The sequence below is a fragment of the Gadus macrocephalus genome, chromosome 16 (genome assembly GCF_031168955.1).
Source record: "Gadus macrocephalus chromosome 16, ASM3116895v1".
Taxonomy (NCBI): Eukaryota; Metazoa; Chordata; class Actinopteri; order Gadiformes; family Gadidae; genus Gadus; species Gadus macrocephalus.
Window position 1 is genome coordinate 15,210,769 of NC_082397.1, and position 17,127 is coordinate 15,227,895.

The following is a 17,127-nucleotide window of genomic DNA, read 5'->3' on the forward strand; positions in this document are numbered from 1 at the left end:
AAAGTTCAAAATCCTTAAGTTCAATGTCACTCTAGTCCAGGTTTGTCTTTTAGCTTCATAAATGACATCACCTTCCTCCCGCATGTTTCCTGCATCCAAAGTGAAATTAAGTTAGGCATTTGCAAACCCAATTAAGGGCTAATAGGAGGTATCCATTGTGGCGCGGTTGGTGTAAAAAGGTCAGGCTGCACCATTGATTTATGCACTCACCATTAGATGCTTTCGGGAGATTTGGGACCAATTCACAAGGGAACACAGGGACACGAGAGTTTATCACATGGGATGTTTCAATAATAACAACAATAAAAAATATAATAATAATTCACATTACGAGTACAAAATAAACCATTCTGATTTGCATGTTATCACTGCTGTCCATCATATATTCAGGTTGAGGAGAACTGTACACCTGATGACCTGAAGTTTCCCGTCATACACAGGCCTCACTGACAGCAAAATGAAACACAGTCCGACAGGTTGAGCATCTCAGGGAAGCCGCGAGCATACCACAAATATTTGTAAAACACCTTCCGGAACACCAGATCTCGATCTCTGCACCTATCACTGTCACGTCTTACAGAGAGGATGCAACGTTCGTCACGTACATCAAGCAGGACCCTCTGTCTTGTTGCCAGGGGAGACGAATACATTAAGGAAATGTCATTATATGCATGATTAGCATCAGAAACATTACTCTATAGACGATAGAACAATGGAGATGAGCAGATAAATACAACCACAATGTGTCACATTTGCAATGCAGTCTTGCTAAGCCCGGGCTTTCCGAGCTAATGGCCTCTCCTCCCGGCTGGTTCCCTGGCTACACACACTCAGACACCATGTTCATAGTCTGAGAGGTGCCCTGTTTTATAAATCCTGCTTCAATAACTCATTACGCGAGCATGGACGGCCATCCATTTATCATTTCAACTTATGCCACATGTTTATTTTGTAATGTAGAGGGAATAAATGGACCCTGGCTGACAATCGATACCGTCTTTCTATCTCCTCTAATTCACCACTCACCGGATCTAGCTTTTGACGAGCTGACGTTGTTGGAAACAGAGTCGTCTCGTCCGGCTTTACACGTAAAGATTTTATCAACATAAATCAAGCATGGTGAATATGGGACTTACGGTTAGAGATAAAGCGAAAGGGTTGGCAGAGTTTCTTCTTTCATTTATCCAGGTGAAGAGGGGAGTTCTCCCTATCAGCCAGTAGTGCTCCTCGGTTGGAATGCCTGCTCGGCTTTGGTGATGCAATCACTAAATCCTTTCTTTTTACAAGTTGATACATTTTTTTATTGAAATAAAACGTTACACATTTTCCTATACATACTGCGTGGACGCTTCGCCCCGGTATGTTACCAACCTATTTAGGGCTGAGTTGCTAGCACTGTACTTTGGCAGTCTGGATTATTTCTTTACCAATAGCTGTACTATTTCCTCCCGTTGCCCCTTTCGGGCCAGATCTAGTGCTGTGGAACCAGAGGAATCCAGCAGAGTCCCGTCAGCCCCATTGAGTAGCAAGGCCTTCACGATGGCAGCGCAGCCGTGATTTGCCGCCAGGTGTAGCGGTGTGTCATTGTACTTGTTTACCGCGTTGACCTCCGCCTGGTGTAAGATAAGCTCCAGCACGCTGGTGAAACTGCAACTGATGCAGGCCAGATGTAGCGGCATCCTGCCCGCTATGTTCTCCACCACGTTGGGCTCTGCCTTGGCAGCCAAGAGATCGGCCACCATTTCTCCATAGCCATGTTTGCACGCTAGGTGCAGCGGCGTCCATTCGTTCTCCCCCTTGGCGTTCACACTGCAGCCCTGACTCTCCAGCTCGAGCACAGTGGTCCTGTGGCCTTTGGACGCGGCCAAATGCATAGGGGTCCAGCCCTGCTCGTTCCGGGGGTCGGGGTGGCCCCCGCCGGACAGCAGTGTCCTACAGATGCCCCTGTGGGCCTTGCGGGCGGCCACGTGCAGCGGCGTGCAGCCACTGCTGTCCACGCTGTCGACGAGCGCCCCGCTCTTCACCAGGTGCCTCACCACCCGGTTAAAGCCCCCCTCGGCCGCCAGGTGCAGGGGGGTGGCCCGGGAGCGGTCGGCAGCGTTGGGGTCGGCCCCCTTGCAGAGAAGCAGCTTGGCGATGCCCAGGTGTCCGTAGTAGCAGGCCAGGTGAAGAGGCACTCTCCCATGTTTCAGCTCGGCTCGACTGAGCGCCTCCGCCGCCACCGTCCCCCCCTCCTCCGTCGTCGACGGCGGCGGCGGCGGCGGCGGCTGCCGAGACAGGAGCAGCCGCACCACCGCCTCGTGGCCGTTCTGGCAGGCCAGGTGGAGGGCGATCCAGCCCATGGTGTCCGGCGCGTCCGCCTCCGCTGCGTGGTCCAACAGAAGCCGCGCGGTCCTGTCGTCGCCGTTCTGACAGGCGAAGTGAAGCGGCGTCCACTGGTCCTGGTCTAAGTTGGTCGCCGACGCCCCATGCTCCAGCAGCAGGGACGTGATCTCATGCATCCTGGGAGGAGACATTGTTTAGTCATGCTGATAAGTCTACCACGCGTGTTAGTGTGGAGAAAAAACTGAAAATCGACTGCATTTTACACGCTTGGGAAAATATTGAATGGGTTGATGGGTTGATGGGTGGATGAGTGGTTTAAATATTGAATGGATGACTGAATGGTGTGAATGGTGATAATGTAAAATGACTAGTTAACAGAATAGGATCTGTTGTTATTCAGTTTTCTTTCTGAGACCTGTGTAGGACGGCGACGATGAGAGGTGTGTAACCCCTGGCGCTCTGGCAGTTGACCTCGGCACCGAGATGAAGGAGATGCCGGACACTCTCTGCATCCCCGGTAGCGACGGTGTGGTGAAGCAGAGTGTTGTTCTCTGAGAACAACGTTGAGGTGTGCTCCTTCTGCACAGACTGACGGAAACTTTTAAAATCCTTCTTTCTCAGGAGCGACAGCATGGCGGTAGAACCTATAAAATAAGAAGAACATTGATTGTTTGCAGATGTTACGGACGTAGTGTGTTGTGTTTGTGTTTCACTGTGTTCTCTCCCAGGCCATGTTTATACGTAGCAGGGTATTTATAGAAACAAATATTTCCCCCCCTCCGTTTTCAAAAATAACATTGTGCACACAACACCAAAAAAGTTGTTGTTTACATCAAAACACATAAATACACCGTCGAGCGCCAATATAACTATGCCAAACCTATGGGCGGCAGTGTAGGGAGAAGGATAAAGCCATGAAAGCCAATCAGAATCCTCAGAATCAACAACAACGAATAACACAAGCGTCTTCCTGTAACAAACAAACTGTAAACATAGGGCGCTCATATGACATTAAGTATTTCCTGGCGCATAATGCAACGCTTCAGAACCTAAAAACCCGTTTCTCCCCGTTGACACGACAACACATAACCAGCGTTTTCAGAAATCTCCACTTCGGCCAGAGTTTTTAGAAATGATCGTTTTCTGTGATAAAAACTGTGTTTTCGTGCAAATGAGAGGCCAAACCGCGTGGAAACATCTGCGTTTTCCCTTTGTGTAAACGGGGCCCCAGACTGATGCTCTTTCCCCCCCTTTCTGATTGCAACCCTAGCAATCAGGAAATTGAGTGCACCTGAGCTCACCTGATGGCTATATAAGCTGGGAGCAGACAGGCGCACAGCCCTTTTTTTGCCAGCAAGCGGTCGACGATTGTTGTGTGTTGGAACTAGTGACGGAGTGCCGTTGTTGGTGTGATCTTGTGGATCGGGTAGTGAGCTATTGGTTCTGGGCCCCGTTTCCCGATATCGATGGATCTTCGCTCGCAAGATGGTTCGAAAGGTGGATCTTTCGAACCATCGATAATTTCTCCGTCAACGTGACCAATCCCCACCATATCCCAGCCTTTTGCCTGCTCCTTTGCTTATTTTTAAAAAAAAAATACATTATTTTATGCTACGTTTTATGAGTAGCCTATGTCAGTCTGCACAAATCCCCCCCACTTTCTCTCACACATTTTAAGTGCCCTGCCTGCTCAAACATTTCCTGGACTGTCTCTCTCAAACTAAGAACATAATGGCCCACATTAGGCTCAGACGCACGTGATACACCATTACCAATGTGTTATAATAAAACGCATTCAATACTAGGAATGTCCGCTGGCTACGCCACTGAGGCTATAGTAGGCTAACGAGGCTCTTCGCGTCCTACGAGTACCCTGGAGCACTCGTTAGCTACTCGTGACTCGTGAGCGTTTTTACGAGGTTCGTTACCAAAGATGCTTTCGGGAAACGGTGTGAAAACTGTACGATGCTCGTACGACCCACTCTGCGATCCACTTAGGCTAAAGATGCTTTCGGGAAACGGGGCCCTGAGTAGTAGAGTATTTGGTTGGTTTGTAGTTAGTTATTTTTTTTCGTGCTTGGAAAAGTGGTTTAGTTCTTTGGCACGTCAATAAACCTTTTTGCTTACCATTACCTCTGTCTGTGTCTCCTCCTTGTCCCCCGGAAACTTAAATATTCTTTGTTATGCCCCTGATTGCCCTGGTTACTATTTGGGGTCGTAACAGCAGAAAAGATGACTTTGAGTTTCAGTTTCTTGGTTCTAAATCAAATTTAATAAATTCAAATAATTGTATATATTTTTTATTATTTGTTGATTCGGCTTTTAGGGGTGGAAGTTATTGAAACGGTGTTGTTTTTTTTAACTTAACTGTCAGCTCTGCAGCCTACAAAGAACAAAATAACAGCCCGCAGTACACTCATAGTCTTACCTGGAGGAAGGTCAGCCATGTCCGGATGCGCAATCTACATTAGAGTACCAAAAATAATATATACATGATTTAATGATCCATCATTTATCATTCAAGAAAATTGCTTAATCTCTAACAGAAATTTAGTTTTAGTCGAATATAGTTGCTCATATGGACTTTGTTAATTTGTAAGATGTATATGGAATGATGGGATATATATATACAGGCAGTCAGACAGATGACACAGACTTTCTGCGGTGGACTGGTCAGCTGAAGGTATTCTGGTCTCTGCTTGACAGAACCGTTGATGCCTGGAATCTTCAGGACTTCGCTGAGCACCTCTGTTTTACTCACGATATCTGCAAGACACAACGCCAAGAAATGTTGTGCAGCAGAGCATGTGCTAGTCTCAATGTTCCTTCCTGTTTTACAAGCTCACTATAGTGCCCTCCCACACAGATACATAATGTCTTTTATTCATATATGCATGGACAATATATCTCTTTTGTCCGCAACTGTAAGAGCAACTGTATCCATGATGGTTAGCAATAGTAGTGACAGGCATACAATATTTTATCCTCAAGATTTCATCATACATAGTTCCTTTGTGAAAGGTCTATCTATACATAGATACAGACAAAGAGATAGAGAAAACCCAGAACATAGTCACTATTTGAACTCTAACTTTCAATTTTGACATCCATTAGCCTGTCACTCATAGTGCCTGGCGTGTTTTGTCTGGGGGAGGCGAAGGAGCTGCGAGGCCTAGAGTGTACCTGCAAACGATGGCCTTGAGTGAAGGTCCTGGTCCCAGCATTGCTCCATGATGTCAATCATCTGGCCACACTCAGGGGGCTTGTCGTCAGGCACCATGTCTACAGAGGGCCGCTTACCCCCTGATACCTGCACCAGTAGCGTGGTCACACTGCGCCCTGCACACACACACACACACACACACACACACACGCACACACATATAAATACGTACACACACACACACTCACACACACATATAAATACGTGCACACACCACACACACACACACACACACACACACACACACACACACACACACACACACACACACACACACACACACACACACACACACACACACATAAATGACTGTAGTTAAATGTGTTGGAAAAAAATGTATGATTTGTTTGTTAGGAGAGTTATCTACCTGGGTACGGTCTTTGCTGTGTCAGAATCTCCCAGATGACAATTGCGAAACTACAGGGAGAGAGCACCTTCCAGTCAGTTTTAAAAAAAGTGGTCCCAATTAGTCAAAGTTTTCATGTTTACTTTTCATATCCTAAGTAGCAATGCTGGAAAACGACAAATTCACACCTGGTGAGATATCGGCAGAGTTTATAGATAGGTTTAAAGACGTAAATAAGCTCACAATATGAAGTTTTCAAACATTGATTACGGAGATGTAACCCTGAGGCTGCTTTGCATACTTGTTGGTTGTTGTTCTAAGCCACTTCCACTTCCACCTTATGCAATTCCAGTGAAGAATCTTCAGAAATAAATGATTGCTTCAGTGTTTAAGAAAGTGGAGAAAATGTGAAATAGGATTCCTATTTCACATTTTCTCTCTTCTACCCTCTTTACTTCACTTTATTCCTAGGAATAAAGTGAATAGAAGAGGTTCTGAAAAAAAAGAAATACATATGGCATACCTATACACGTCAAAAGCAGCTCCAGGGGGTTGGGGAGACATGTTGAACATCTCAGGAGGAATGTAACTGATGTTCCCTCTTGACGTCAGGTAATCCAGGAAAATCCCCTTGTCCAAGCCCTCTTCCCACCTGATTAACCCGGAATCTGAAATCTTTTGATTACAAAAAAAAGCCATCAAAAAATTAATCAGAGCCAATTGTCTGCGTTGGGAATCTTACACAAACTCAAGGTGGCACCTACCCCACCTTCAATGATTTTTTATTCTCCCCCTAATTAACGCCTTGCGAGCCCAGACAAGTATATTTAATGAGCCCGCAAACACGCTCTAGCATCTCCCAGGCATTTTGCTAGGCTCATTATATATATATATATATATATATATATATATATATATATGTCCACACTGCTGTGCCTTATTACGCTAGGCTGTTTCACTTGTTTACAGAAACGCAATTTTGGTTCTCACTTTGATGTGGAGGTGCTCGTCGAGCAGTAGGTTGGACGTCTTGAGGTTGAGATGAAGCATGGGGGGAGTCATGCTGTGGAGGAAATTCATGCCCATGGTGACCTCGTGAATCATCTGGAACTTCTTGGGCCACATGATGGTGTGACTGTCCAGGAGATGGTCCAGGGAGCCATTACTCATGTACTCCATCACCACCGCAGCAGGATCGCTGCACAGCCCATAGATGGAAACGATATATTTGATTTTCACTTTTGCTATCTCTGAGGCCTCCTCTGTCATTCTTCTGTAGGGGGTTGAAGGAGGGAGGGGGGGGAGAAGAGGCGAGTGAAGACGGTTGTAGGGTTGTTATGGCCTTCGATACATCGCATGAGGTGGATTGTTAGATTAGGCCGACATGTCTCTGTTGTGATTCAGAGAAAGGTACCAGACCAAACTACTATTTATCTTGTATTTTTTGAAGAGATTATAAGCAGTAAAATACAAAAGAATCAAAGGAGAAATCAAAGCAGAATGAAAATCAAGCCTCACCTGTAGAATTTGTTTGCCGACACGCTGGTATCTAAGCATTTCAGGGCACATTGCTCCCTCCAGACATTCAGCCTGACTCGGTACACTTTGCTGAACCTGCGCTCAGCCACTTTTATCCAGTCGGGCCCAAAGTCACTCTTCTTGAAGTTCCTCAACTTTCCAGGAGCTCCGTCGAGACAATCCATACGGACAATTGATCCTCACCAACACAAGCTAATGCTACACAGATTTACTCGCTAATCACACACACAAACAAGGATTAGGCTCCGGGCCCGAGAGAGATTACGAGCTGCACAGGTACTCGCTGCGCTGCGTCAGCCACGTAGAAGTGCCCAGGGGACGGCATGGTGTAAGAGCTCCATGCATTTCAATGTCAATGGCTTTACAACAGCGCTTTAAATCAGGGGAGAGCCTGCTCGGACTTGGTTGTCACAACTGAATTTAGGAGTGCCAACTGGGAAGTTGCTTGTCCTGTAATGTCACAGGACCGGTTTCTATCAGACTGCCTGAAGATTTCTGGCAAAGCTTTCTACTTTAAAAGGGAAACTGGATCTTCCACATGTCAGCTATTGCTTCATCCTACCTTTCTCCATCAAATTCTTATTTATAACCTACTGAGTTACAGATAGAGGAGTGGCAACAAACGTTGTCACTTTGGTGTCAACAGATTATCAATCACCTGAAAGAGCTTGTTCTGTAGCGCAGGCACACAAGCGAGTAAGAAGCGTCTGTTTTAATTGATTTCTTTGACTCGTTTTCCTTTGCCCCATTGATGCTACCTGAATGAGTAGTAGTGAAAAGATAAAAAAAAAAATGGGTGGTTGTGATTGTGGTGTGAAGTGGAAACGTGTTTGTTTGCGTATGTTGTGTGTGAATAATATGCCTGCATAATGTAAAGGTTGTGTGTGTGTGTGTGTGTGTGTGTGTGTGTGTGTGTGTGTGTGTGTGTGTGTGTGTGTGTGTGTGTGTGTGTGTGTGTGAATAAGCCAGCTCCGTCTTGACAAGGCATATATATGAAAGCTGTAGCTTTTTTGCAAGTGTTAAAGGATTGATGTAAGTGTGTATTTTTGTCTTAAAGAGCATACAGTAAAACATGAAAAACAAAGGAGATTTGACCTACCAAGGGTATAACCTTTGCCTGTCTGGAAGATAAACTTTTTAGAAGTGGTGAAGTCTGCAGGTACCTAAGAAAGATAAATGGCCTGTCCGCAAGGGTCAGAACCTGGAGAAGAAAATGTCAGAGGAGCGAATGGTTGCTTTGGTTTGATCATTGTGGTACCACGACATCAAATGTATTTTATTTGTGTTTATTTATTTTATTCAACCAATCTTTAACCAGCCAAATTATAATTGAAAAATAGTTAGATTTTAAACTGACTTATTAATAATAATAATAATAATAATGAAACAGTGGGATGATTAGGGGGCAATATTGTGCTCTTGAAGCTTGTTGGTGCAAGAGCAGGGTGAAACTTGGCCAGTACACCGGGATGGGCAACCCGACGCCTACATGTGGTGTATGGGGCACGAGAGTTGAGAACTCCTATGATCTGGGCTCGCGTCCGGTCATTCCCATGCTGCTTGCCACATTATTATTAAAAAACCTGGATTTTTCGATAAATATTCTTCATCACAACATGATTGGGGGTTTAGGGAGAGGGGGACTTAGAGGGGGCTCAGCCCCCGCGCTGCCTCTGGTCCAGCCGCATTAGGGATGTTTCACAGGCCAGAGGGAAGATAGTTCAAATATAAAGGACCATCTCAACAAATCTCAACAACAAGAACATGTCAAACCCAGAGCGAGAATTCAAATCACAAATCCAAAGAAAAAAAAAAATACCATGATTCGCTCTTTGTTTCCTTCTCTTAACATCTTGGATCTTCCTCATCTTCAGTGTGGTTGCTAAGATTAAAGTAAGCGAAAATTAACGTCTAAAATAGGAGGCACAATGCTGTTTGGAGGACTTCTTTTTCCATCAAGGGGCCGGGTGTGAGGTTTGTCCAGGAATACCAATACCTGGAGGACACCTGCACAGAACTCAGAGGCGGTGTACCAAAAAGGTCAGAGCAGACTTTACTTTCTGAGGACACTTGGTCATTTATCGACTGCAAACAGTCTATAGGTCTGCAACACTTTATAATACAGAAGTTAAATAAGTTGGTGGTGGCTAGTGCCACTTTCTAGGCCTTTGTGTGCTGGGAGACTGATAATGAGGACAATAGATGCAAACTGAATAACATGCTCAGGAAGGCTGGGGGGGGCAGTACTGGGAGCTGGAGGGTTAGCACTGTTCCGAATCATCGACAATATCTCCCCGATCCTTCACAAAGTTCTACCACAGCATAGGAGCACTTTTTGTTATCCTCACCTCACTAAGGTATCTTCACACTTCTCGACATCACCTCTGCAATAGTAATTATATCTATCCATCCGCAATGTGACATTTTTGATTCCTACAACCACACACACATACACACACACACACACACACACGCAGACACGACATCTTTATGTAGTATAACACACACTCCTCTAAAACAGCATTGATTACTTCTAACAACTCAGCATCCGATGTGTCGTAATGAAGACGGTCTGACGATCAGAGTGCACATGTTTCACCCATGTTTCAGTGAAGGAGAATCGAAGTGATACTGCTTGTCTCCATTCCCTCCACACGTGTACAGGGTGGTGCTGATTGGAATGCCAGAGGTGTGACTGAGTGGTACTCAGTGATGGTGAATCGATGCAGCCAGTAGATGAAAAACACCTTGGCTGACAGCAAAACACGATTTGTTCACAACCGCAAATACAATTTAGGGGGATATAATTTTCTTTTTATGGGATTGTTTTTCAAACCTTAGGCCTCATCCACTCATGGACTTGGGTATCTCTATAAAAGTGGTATATTCTTTTCTATTTAGTAAAGGCCACTTATTCACACCAAAATGGTGTTCAAGGTCACTGAAAAGTAAGCTTTCTCAATACAAAATTCTCTGTGTATTCGAATGGACAGGTGGAACATAAGCTTGGCCAGACAACAACATCAAGATCACCAGTGTGTTGACATGTGGCTTGTACCGTATTTAATTAGATGTTTACAAGTCAATGTAGCGTTTCTTGGTCACTACACCACCATGTGGACGTGTTTAAATACACTGGGGCCAATACTTCTCATTCCTGGTCTCAACCGCGATTCAAAGAACACTACCAACAACGGTTCTTGATCAGACCAGGTTGATCTAGCAGCTAGTGGCATAAATGTGGGAGCGGTTGTTGTTGTATTCGCCACTCAAGAAGAAGCCCATCAATGCGCATGCCCCGAATGTTCCTCTTTGGTGCATGACCCCACGTTGCATTGGAGACATGTTTTATAGTGCCGCAGGTTTGGACAGGAATCGATTTGAAAAAAGAGGGGGAAAGTATGTTTTCATACATATATGGATGGAGCCTTTATGTCTTAATGTCTACGGTAACACAGAGGCATACACACAGTCAGGCATGTTCACACTGCTTAAATTGGTCCTCAGGGTTTAAACCACTACCTTTGGTGGTTTTATGAGGATTTGGTGTAAACGATGTCACAACCATCCTCTGTAGCGATCCCTCTGTTTTATCTACGCTGCAGAGAATTATTTAAGAGACTTTTTCTCAAGGGTGAATCTTTTTGACGGTTGTTGATCCATATATCCGAAAAACAGAACAATCAACCGTTAGGACGATTCTATTGTTCATGCTTCTTATGCGGTTGTGTTTTTTATGAGCCACATTCTGAAATCCTATTATATGTTGTTTTTTCCATGATAACTCCATCTCAGTAGAATAAGTATTTCCTCTGTGTGCTTCGCTTCTCTGTTCCCACAGGGCCCCATGACAGAGTAGACGTGCTGTCGAATCACCAGAATGTTCACTCATCCCGAGCCCCATGCCTTTTGTTTATCATTAACCAAAACCATTAACCAAAACTAAAAGAAAATTGGTTATACATCCATACATTTCCGAATCCATTTATATTGGTGGTGGAAACAACAGCGATCTCTCATTTAAAAACAATAACACGGTCCCTGATCGTAATCAACGGCTTATCGTTCAACGACTTTAGTTTTTTTAATCCAAATGCAATCTCAAACTATTCACTGTTTGCAGATTAAAAAACCCAACTACTCAAACTTCTCAGACTGCACAGCAAACTGCTCTACTGTACAGGCCTACATTTCGACATCACCCTTGAGCAATCCATACAGAACACAACCAAAAACACAGAGCATCGTGGAAAAATAATCCACCCTGTCTACACTGGCGGGCCATTATATTTTATCGTAAGACAATACAATGGCGGATTTGACAAAGCTAAAAGGAATCTATTCATTCCTGAGTGAACCTGCTATAGCTAACATGAAAGTCTGCCAAAGGTTTGGTTGGTTTGAGTTAGTACCACAGCACAATCTGCAGTGTTACTTCAATCGCTCTCTCACTTGGCCACCTTATCCTCTCATCCCTCTTCTCGTTACGCTTTCAAGTATGGTAATAGATGGATTGAACGTTCATTGGCCGCATTTGTTTCATGGTTGAACCATTTCTTCACTTTTGGATTGATGTTCCAGTGCATGCGGCAAGCAAGACTCATGACCTCCTTTCTGATGGGTTACCTGAGGGGAGATGATGACTTGCTCTTTATCAATGGTACCCACACCTCTTGGCTCAGCCAATCAACGCAAAGGATAAGCTGAATAAAATGAGAAACAACAGAGTCGCTACTGGCATCGGTATTGTGCGTAGACGACCCAACAAGGCTAACTGTAGGCTACAAGGCTTCTCAGTGATCCATATGGGATGTGCGAAGGCCTATACGTACCGAAACATTATCAATATATATACATAATGTAACATGGCCACACTGGGTGGTGGCGGGGGGGGGGGATTCAAGTGAATAGGATTAAAGTGTAAGAGAATGCATGGTAGAGTAACAACAAACATGTGTTGCAAGCAGAAATATGTAATAACTCAAAATTTGTATTTAGGGGATTAATTTTCCTATGATTGTTGTAGGCCAAAAGTCAAACGTACATTATAAATTTGTAAAATTTGTTACTAAAAAAATCAACATGTGTAGAGCAAGACTCCCTGGCTCCCATTATCTGAGTGCAGTAGCCTAAGAGCGGGTAGCTTGTTAAGATTGCCTAGCTATGGATCCAAATAAGAGAAAGATAATTTAAGCAAGTTGTTGAAATTTTGCATAGAAAAAACCCTGAGCTAATATTTGCTCATGCAGGGAAGTGTTGTTGGGAATCAATGATACAAGACTACCTAGCACTGAACTGGCAAGTCAAAATTAAATTGTTTGAAATGTTTACCAGTGTTGTTATTTTAAAGATGATGTTTCATTTTCAAAAACAGGGTCAGGCAGATATTTTCTATGATATTGGTGGGTGGGTGGGTATTCATTTCCTTAGCAAAAACATGGACTGTTTTATTGCAATTGCTCATTGCGTAAATTCTAATTGTTATATATGCCTATACAGGCTATTTAATTGCTAAAGTAGCTAAATAGCTAAACCAGACAATCAGTATTCATCTTTCATTGAGGAACAGCGGTCTGTCTTAATCAAATTGTAGGTGAGTGAGATTAAAAGATTACAACAAACTTGCGAGACGCATTGGCTATATATATGTCTGGTGGTCATTTGTGGCTGATTAAATGTAGCATTTATCTCAGATTGGCGGGCTTGGAGGCGGTAGCGTAGCCTAATGTAATACCGTGCATTATTGAAGAGCGTGTGGTGCCTACGAGGAGGCTTTAATGTCTGTTATCAGCTGTGGCGATGCGATTGGTTGAATATTATTAGCTAAGCTTGGATTTATACTGGTATAAATTTCAAGGTAATTCATTTATTAGCGCCATGACAAGGGAAGGCAGATCAACCTTTTAGACGTGTGCTGTTTCCTTTCCCATGTGTTTCACTGATTACCAGGGGAGCACATGAGAAGTGTAGAAAACCCAAGTGACAAACAATGTGCATTCATAATTTATCATGGTCTATTATTAGCTAAACAGGTATTTAGGGAAGTGGAAATGAAGGAGAAAAAAATATTCTCCACACGTCTCTACACATTAATGCAGAAGTTGCTAAATAATTGTCTCCGGTCCCTGCCAGCTGTGAATATGAAAAATAAATCCTATTGGATAAAGGGGTTAATTACTTAATTAGCCAGAATTACGTTTTATTTCATCACACTTCTCATCTCATCAAACTTATTGTCCTTTTCAGTTCTGAGGGGCACCACTGAGAGGCAATACGATGTTTTCCCTAACACTCCTGCTTTAACAAAGTGTGTTCTCGTAAATAAACAGGAAACAAATACTAGGTCTGAATGCCTTGGGCCTTCTCAAACCTAATAAAAAGCTAATGTTTGGTGCAGCCATGGTTGTATTTGCCGGGTAATGGCGCTGCCGGCGGCATGCTCACGTCACATCCAAGTGGTGTTAAATACCATTCACATCGGCAGATAGCAGATTTACATTACATTACAGCGCCGTTAAGGCTATTGATTTGTTGTCAGCGTCAGAGATACAAATCCCAGTGACCGTTCTATTTGCGGCTGCTATTTTGACAGTGTTTTCCTCGCCGATGATAATAGACGGCAAACGGGGCAAAGTGTGAAATCTGACTGCAGCAGCTGTGTCACATACGAGCGCAGGCGTGAATTGGATTGCTCCTCATCATCTAGTCTGCTCCACACCGTCTGATGCGATTGGCCCGCCTGGGCTCTACAGCTAATATGATTGACTGCTCCTGTGTCTGTTGACTAATGTAATTGGCCGCCTCGATTTGTTGCTGACGCAAACAGCGTAATTGCCGGTGGTTCCTCCTTGGTCACGGTATAGGACCACGACGGCCCTCCTCTGTGAAGGCGGCCTGCAGCGCCGGTTGGAGCCGCCTCTGTGGCTGGGGCCAGTGATTGCATCAGCTGGCATGCCTGCCAGCCTTACCCCTGGAGTCACCCTGACAAACTACAAACTACTAGGCAGAAGGGAGGGGGATGGGTGCTACACAAGGGTTTAATTGAAGTTATGTTTTCTTTTCTTTTCTTTATTGTCAAACAGAAACAAAGTTCTGCTGCAGAAGTGAGCACGCATACCACGACGGAGCTACAGAAACACATAGACACTTGTTCACCCACTGACGCACGCACGCGCACACACACACACACACACACACACACACACACACACACACACACACGCACTTGCACACAAAAACTTTCATTCTTAAGTTCAACCTGGCCATCTTTCTGGCAGAAGACAAATAACCTGCTCATCCCTCATTTCCTGTCCAAGGGCGTCTCCTGTCTGGTGCATCTGTAGTTTGAAGGCAAAGATAATAATGAACTATATTTCCTCGAAAGGCGCAGGCAGCCCCTGCGCCTTTCGACGTGGGACTGATGGGAGGTGATGAGATTCTGAAGATTGGCTCCCATAGCCCAACTGGACCTACTGAACAGAAAGCACTCCCACCGAGGGAGCTGCTATGATCACACTGACGAGGGGAAGATGGCTTTTTTTAACACATGCATAAACATGATACGGGTGATAACTCGTAATTATGACCAACCATCCAAGAGAAGGGCCCAGTTTACCTGGAGAGCAGCAGGGGTAGGGAGGGGGGGCTGTTAACTACGCACACAAATCTTTTAGCCGCTCTCTGATAAATGCCGAGGCGCTGGTTCCTGCCGAGTTCATTTCACTGAGACAAAAGGATGGCTTCTGCTGCAACTATTACCAAAGAGTCTTGGAAATCTTTTTGTGCCTCGTGTCTAGAATCCAAGATGCTCATTAATCCTGAACAGAGAAGAGGTTTACTTGCAAAGAGACAAAATACGGTGGATCCTTTGGAACTCGATAGCCTGTTAAGTTCAAATAAAGATGATGAGTGGCCATGTTCTACACACCTCCTTGTGGGAAAACACGTGTTCGCTCTCATAGAAAGAAAACAGGGAGGCCTCTGTCAAGGCGACGCGGTCCCTGCCTGCCTGCCAGGCTAATCCTCCGCTAAGATCTGAGTTCAAACGCAAGTTAAGCCCTCCAAACCAAAGCGTCTTGAAGCACCCCTTTTTTCTCGTTAACCCAGGCTCCTCCACCTCCTCCTTCTCCTCCTCGTCCCCAAAACACAGGTAGCCTCCTCAGCTATCAGCCCATCTCTGCCTCGAACGCTCTCACGTGCTATGGGTTGGAGTGTTAATGCCTTTTCTTCTCCGGAGCCTTATCTAACCTTTGCGGCGCAGCGAATGTGGTGATATCCGATGTTTATGCTGAGACTCGACGCCCTTGTCTAAGCACTGGCTGCCTTTTTTCTTTCTTTATATTTGTGTCTCGTAAACAACACCTGTGAAATGTCAAGGCAAAGATGCGCTGCGTAAATGCCGCCATGGATCGCCGTACGGCGTACACTCTCCCCCCCTCCGCCCCCTTACAAACATCCCCTTTTGTTTCACACTGGCATTTTTTCGTACATTTACATGATAATTTTATTCATATCTATTCATGTCTTTATTTTGTGTATATCGGTATGGCCAGGCTACTGTTCCTCTGCCAGCAGCCCTCTGCCTCTTCTCCGCCGCATTCCACATTCTGTTGATTCCTCTCACACACACACACACACACACACACACACACACCCACAACCCTCCTCTATCTTCATCCACGTCAGTCTCTTCTCTTCCCCCTCCTCCACCATCGCTGCAGCCAAGGCGACTTCCTATTTTTCACGCTTCTTCACGGCGCCCCCCACACACCGTATCACCAAATTAAAGCACTCTTTCTCTGCTTCCGCTCATTTTCTCATCACTCCAGCACGTCCCCTGCTGCACTACACTCCACCCACCACCACCCACCCACCCACACGCTGCTCTCCCTCTCCCAGCCCGAGGAGAGCAGGGCTGGGTGCTGGGATGCCAGTGCAGGTACACCGCTGGTGAGTAATTAATCATGTGGAAGAGACTGATGGTTAGGCTGGCGCCGGCTGACAGGGCCCTGGGTACCGGGCGAGTCCCCACTGGCCCTCCTGCTAACCTGGGGAGTCCCGGGAAGCGCTCGCACACACACACACACACACACAGCTACCAACTCCAGCAGGCACTCATCTCCCTAGAAGGCACTGATACATTCATCAATTTGGAAAAGAGGCAAATAGTTCCCATTCCACAGGAAACCTGTTCAGCCTTTGAGAGTTTTCACTAAAGTTCATTGTCTGTGAGTTAGTTGTAACTCTAGATGTGGGTAATAGGATAAACAGTGTTAGTATGAGGGAAAGCAGTGAGAAACATTAGAACTAGTGGTAATAGTAACAGCATGAGCAGTAAACATAATAACAGTAACAGTAAGACAGGAAATCGTAGATTGTATAGAAAGAAATTACCTTTTTGGATGAATCCACTAATATGTCGATATGTCTACAGTCTACACCACTCAATGGTATCATATTTCCACATACCATCACAATGCATTAGCCGCACACCGGCATCATCCCCCGGTGCCATCCACATGTGCACCTTTAGTTGGAGTCCACAGCTAACTGGGTTGGTCCATCTCACAGTGTTTCGAGGTCACTGCTCTTGGCTGCACCCTCTCACTGTGTGGGGGAAACATTCAATTTCCAATGCCTGCTCCTGGAGATAAGACCTTCGGCAGAGGCCACATTTCTATGCTCCGGCCCAGAA

General features: G+C 45.1%; 1 protein-coding gene across 2 annotated transcripts; it reads right to left on the reverse strand.

Moving 5' to 3' along the window:
• Positions 1-253: 253 nt before the first annotated feature.
• Positions 254-7,889, reverse strand: ankk1 (ankyrin repeat and kinase domain containing 1). Of its 2 annotated transcripts, none has more exons than XM_060075395.1 (9): positions 7,413-7,889; positions 6,885-7,092; positions 6,418-6,569; positions 5,916-5,965; positions 5,509-5,664; positions 4,982-5,091; positions 4,754-4,787; positions 2,741-2,969; positions 254-2,502 (listed from the first exon to the last, which is right to left on the reverse strand). In XM_060075395.1, the coding sequence occupies exons 1-9, from the start codon at positions 7,595-7,597 to the stop codon at positions 1,416-1,418; spliced, it is 2,211 nt and encodes a 736-aa protein (XP_059931378.1). In that variant the 5' UTR covers positions 7,598-7,889; the 3' UTR covers positions 254-1,415. The 2 variants fall into 2 exon arrangements, with proteins under 2 accessions (XP_059931378.1, XP_059931377.1); XM_060075394.1 differs by having other exon boundaries at positions 6,885-7,167.
• Positions 7,890-17,127: the final 9,238 nt, after the last annotated feature.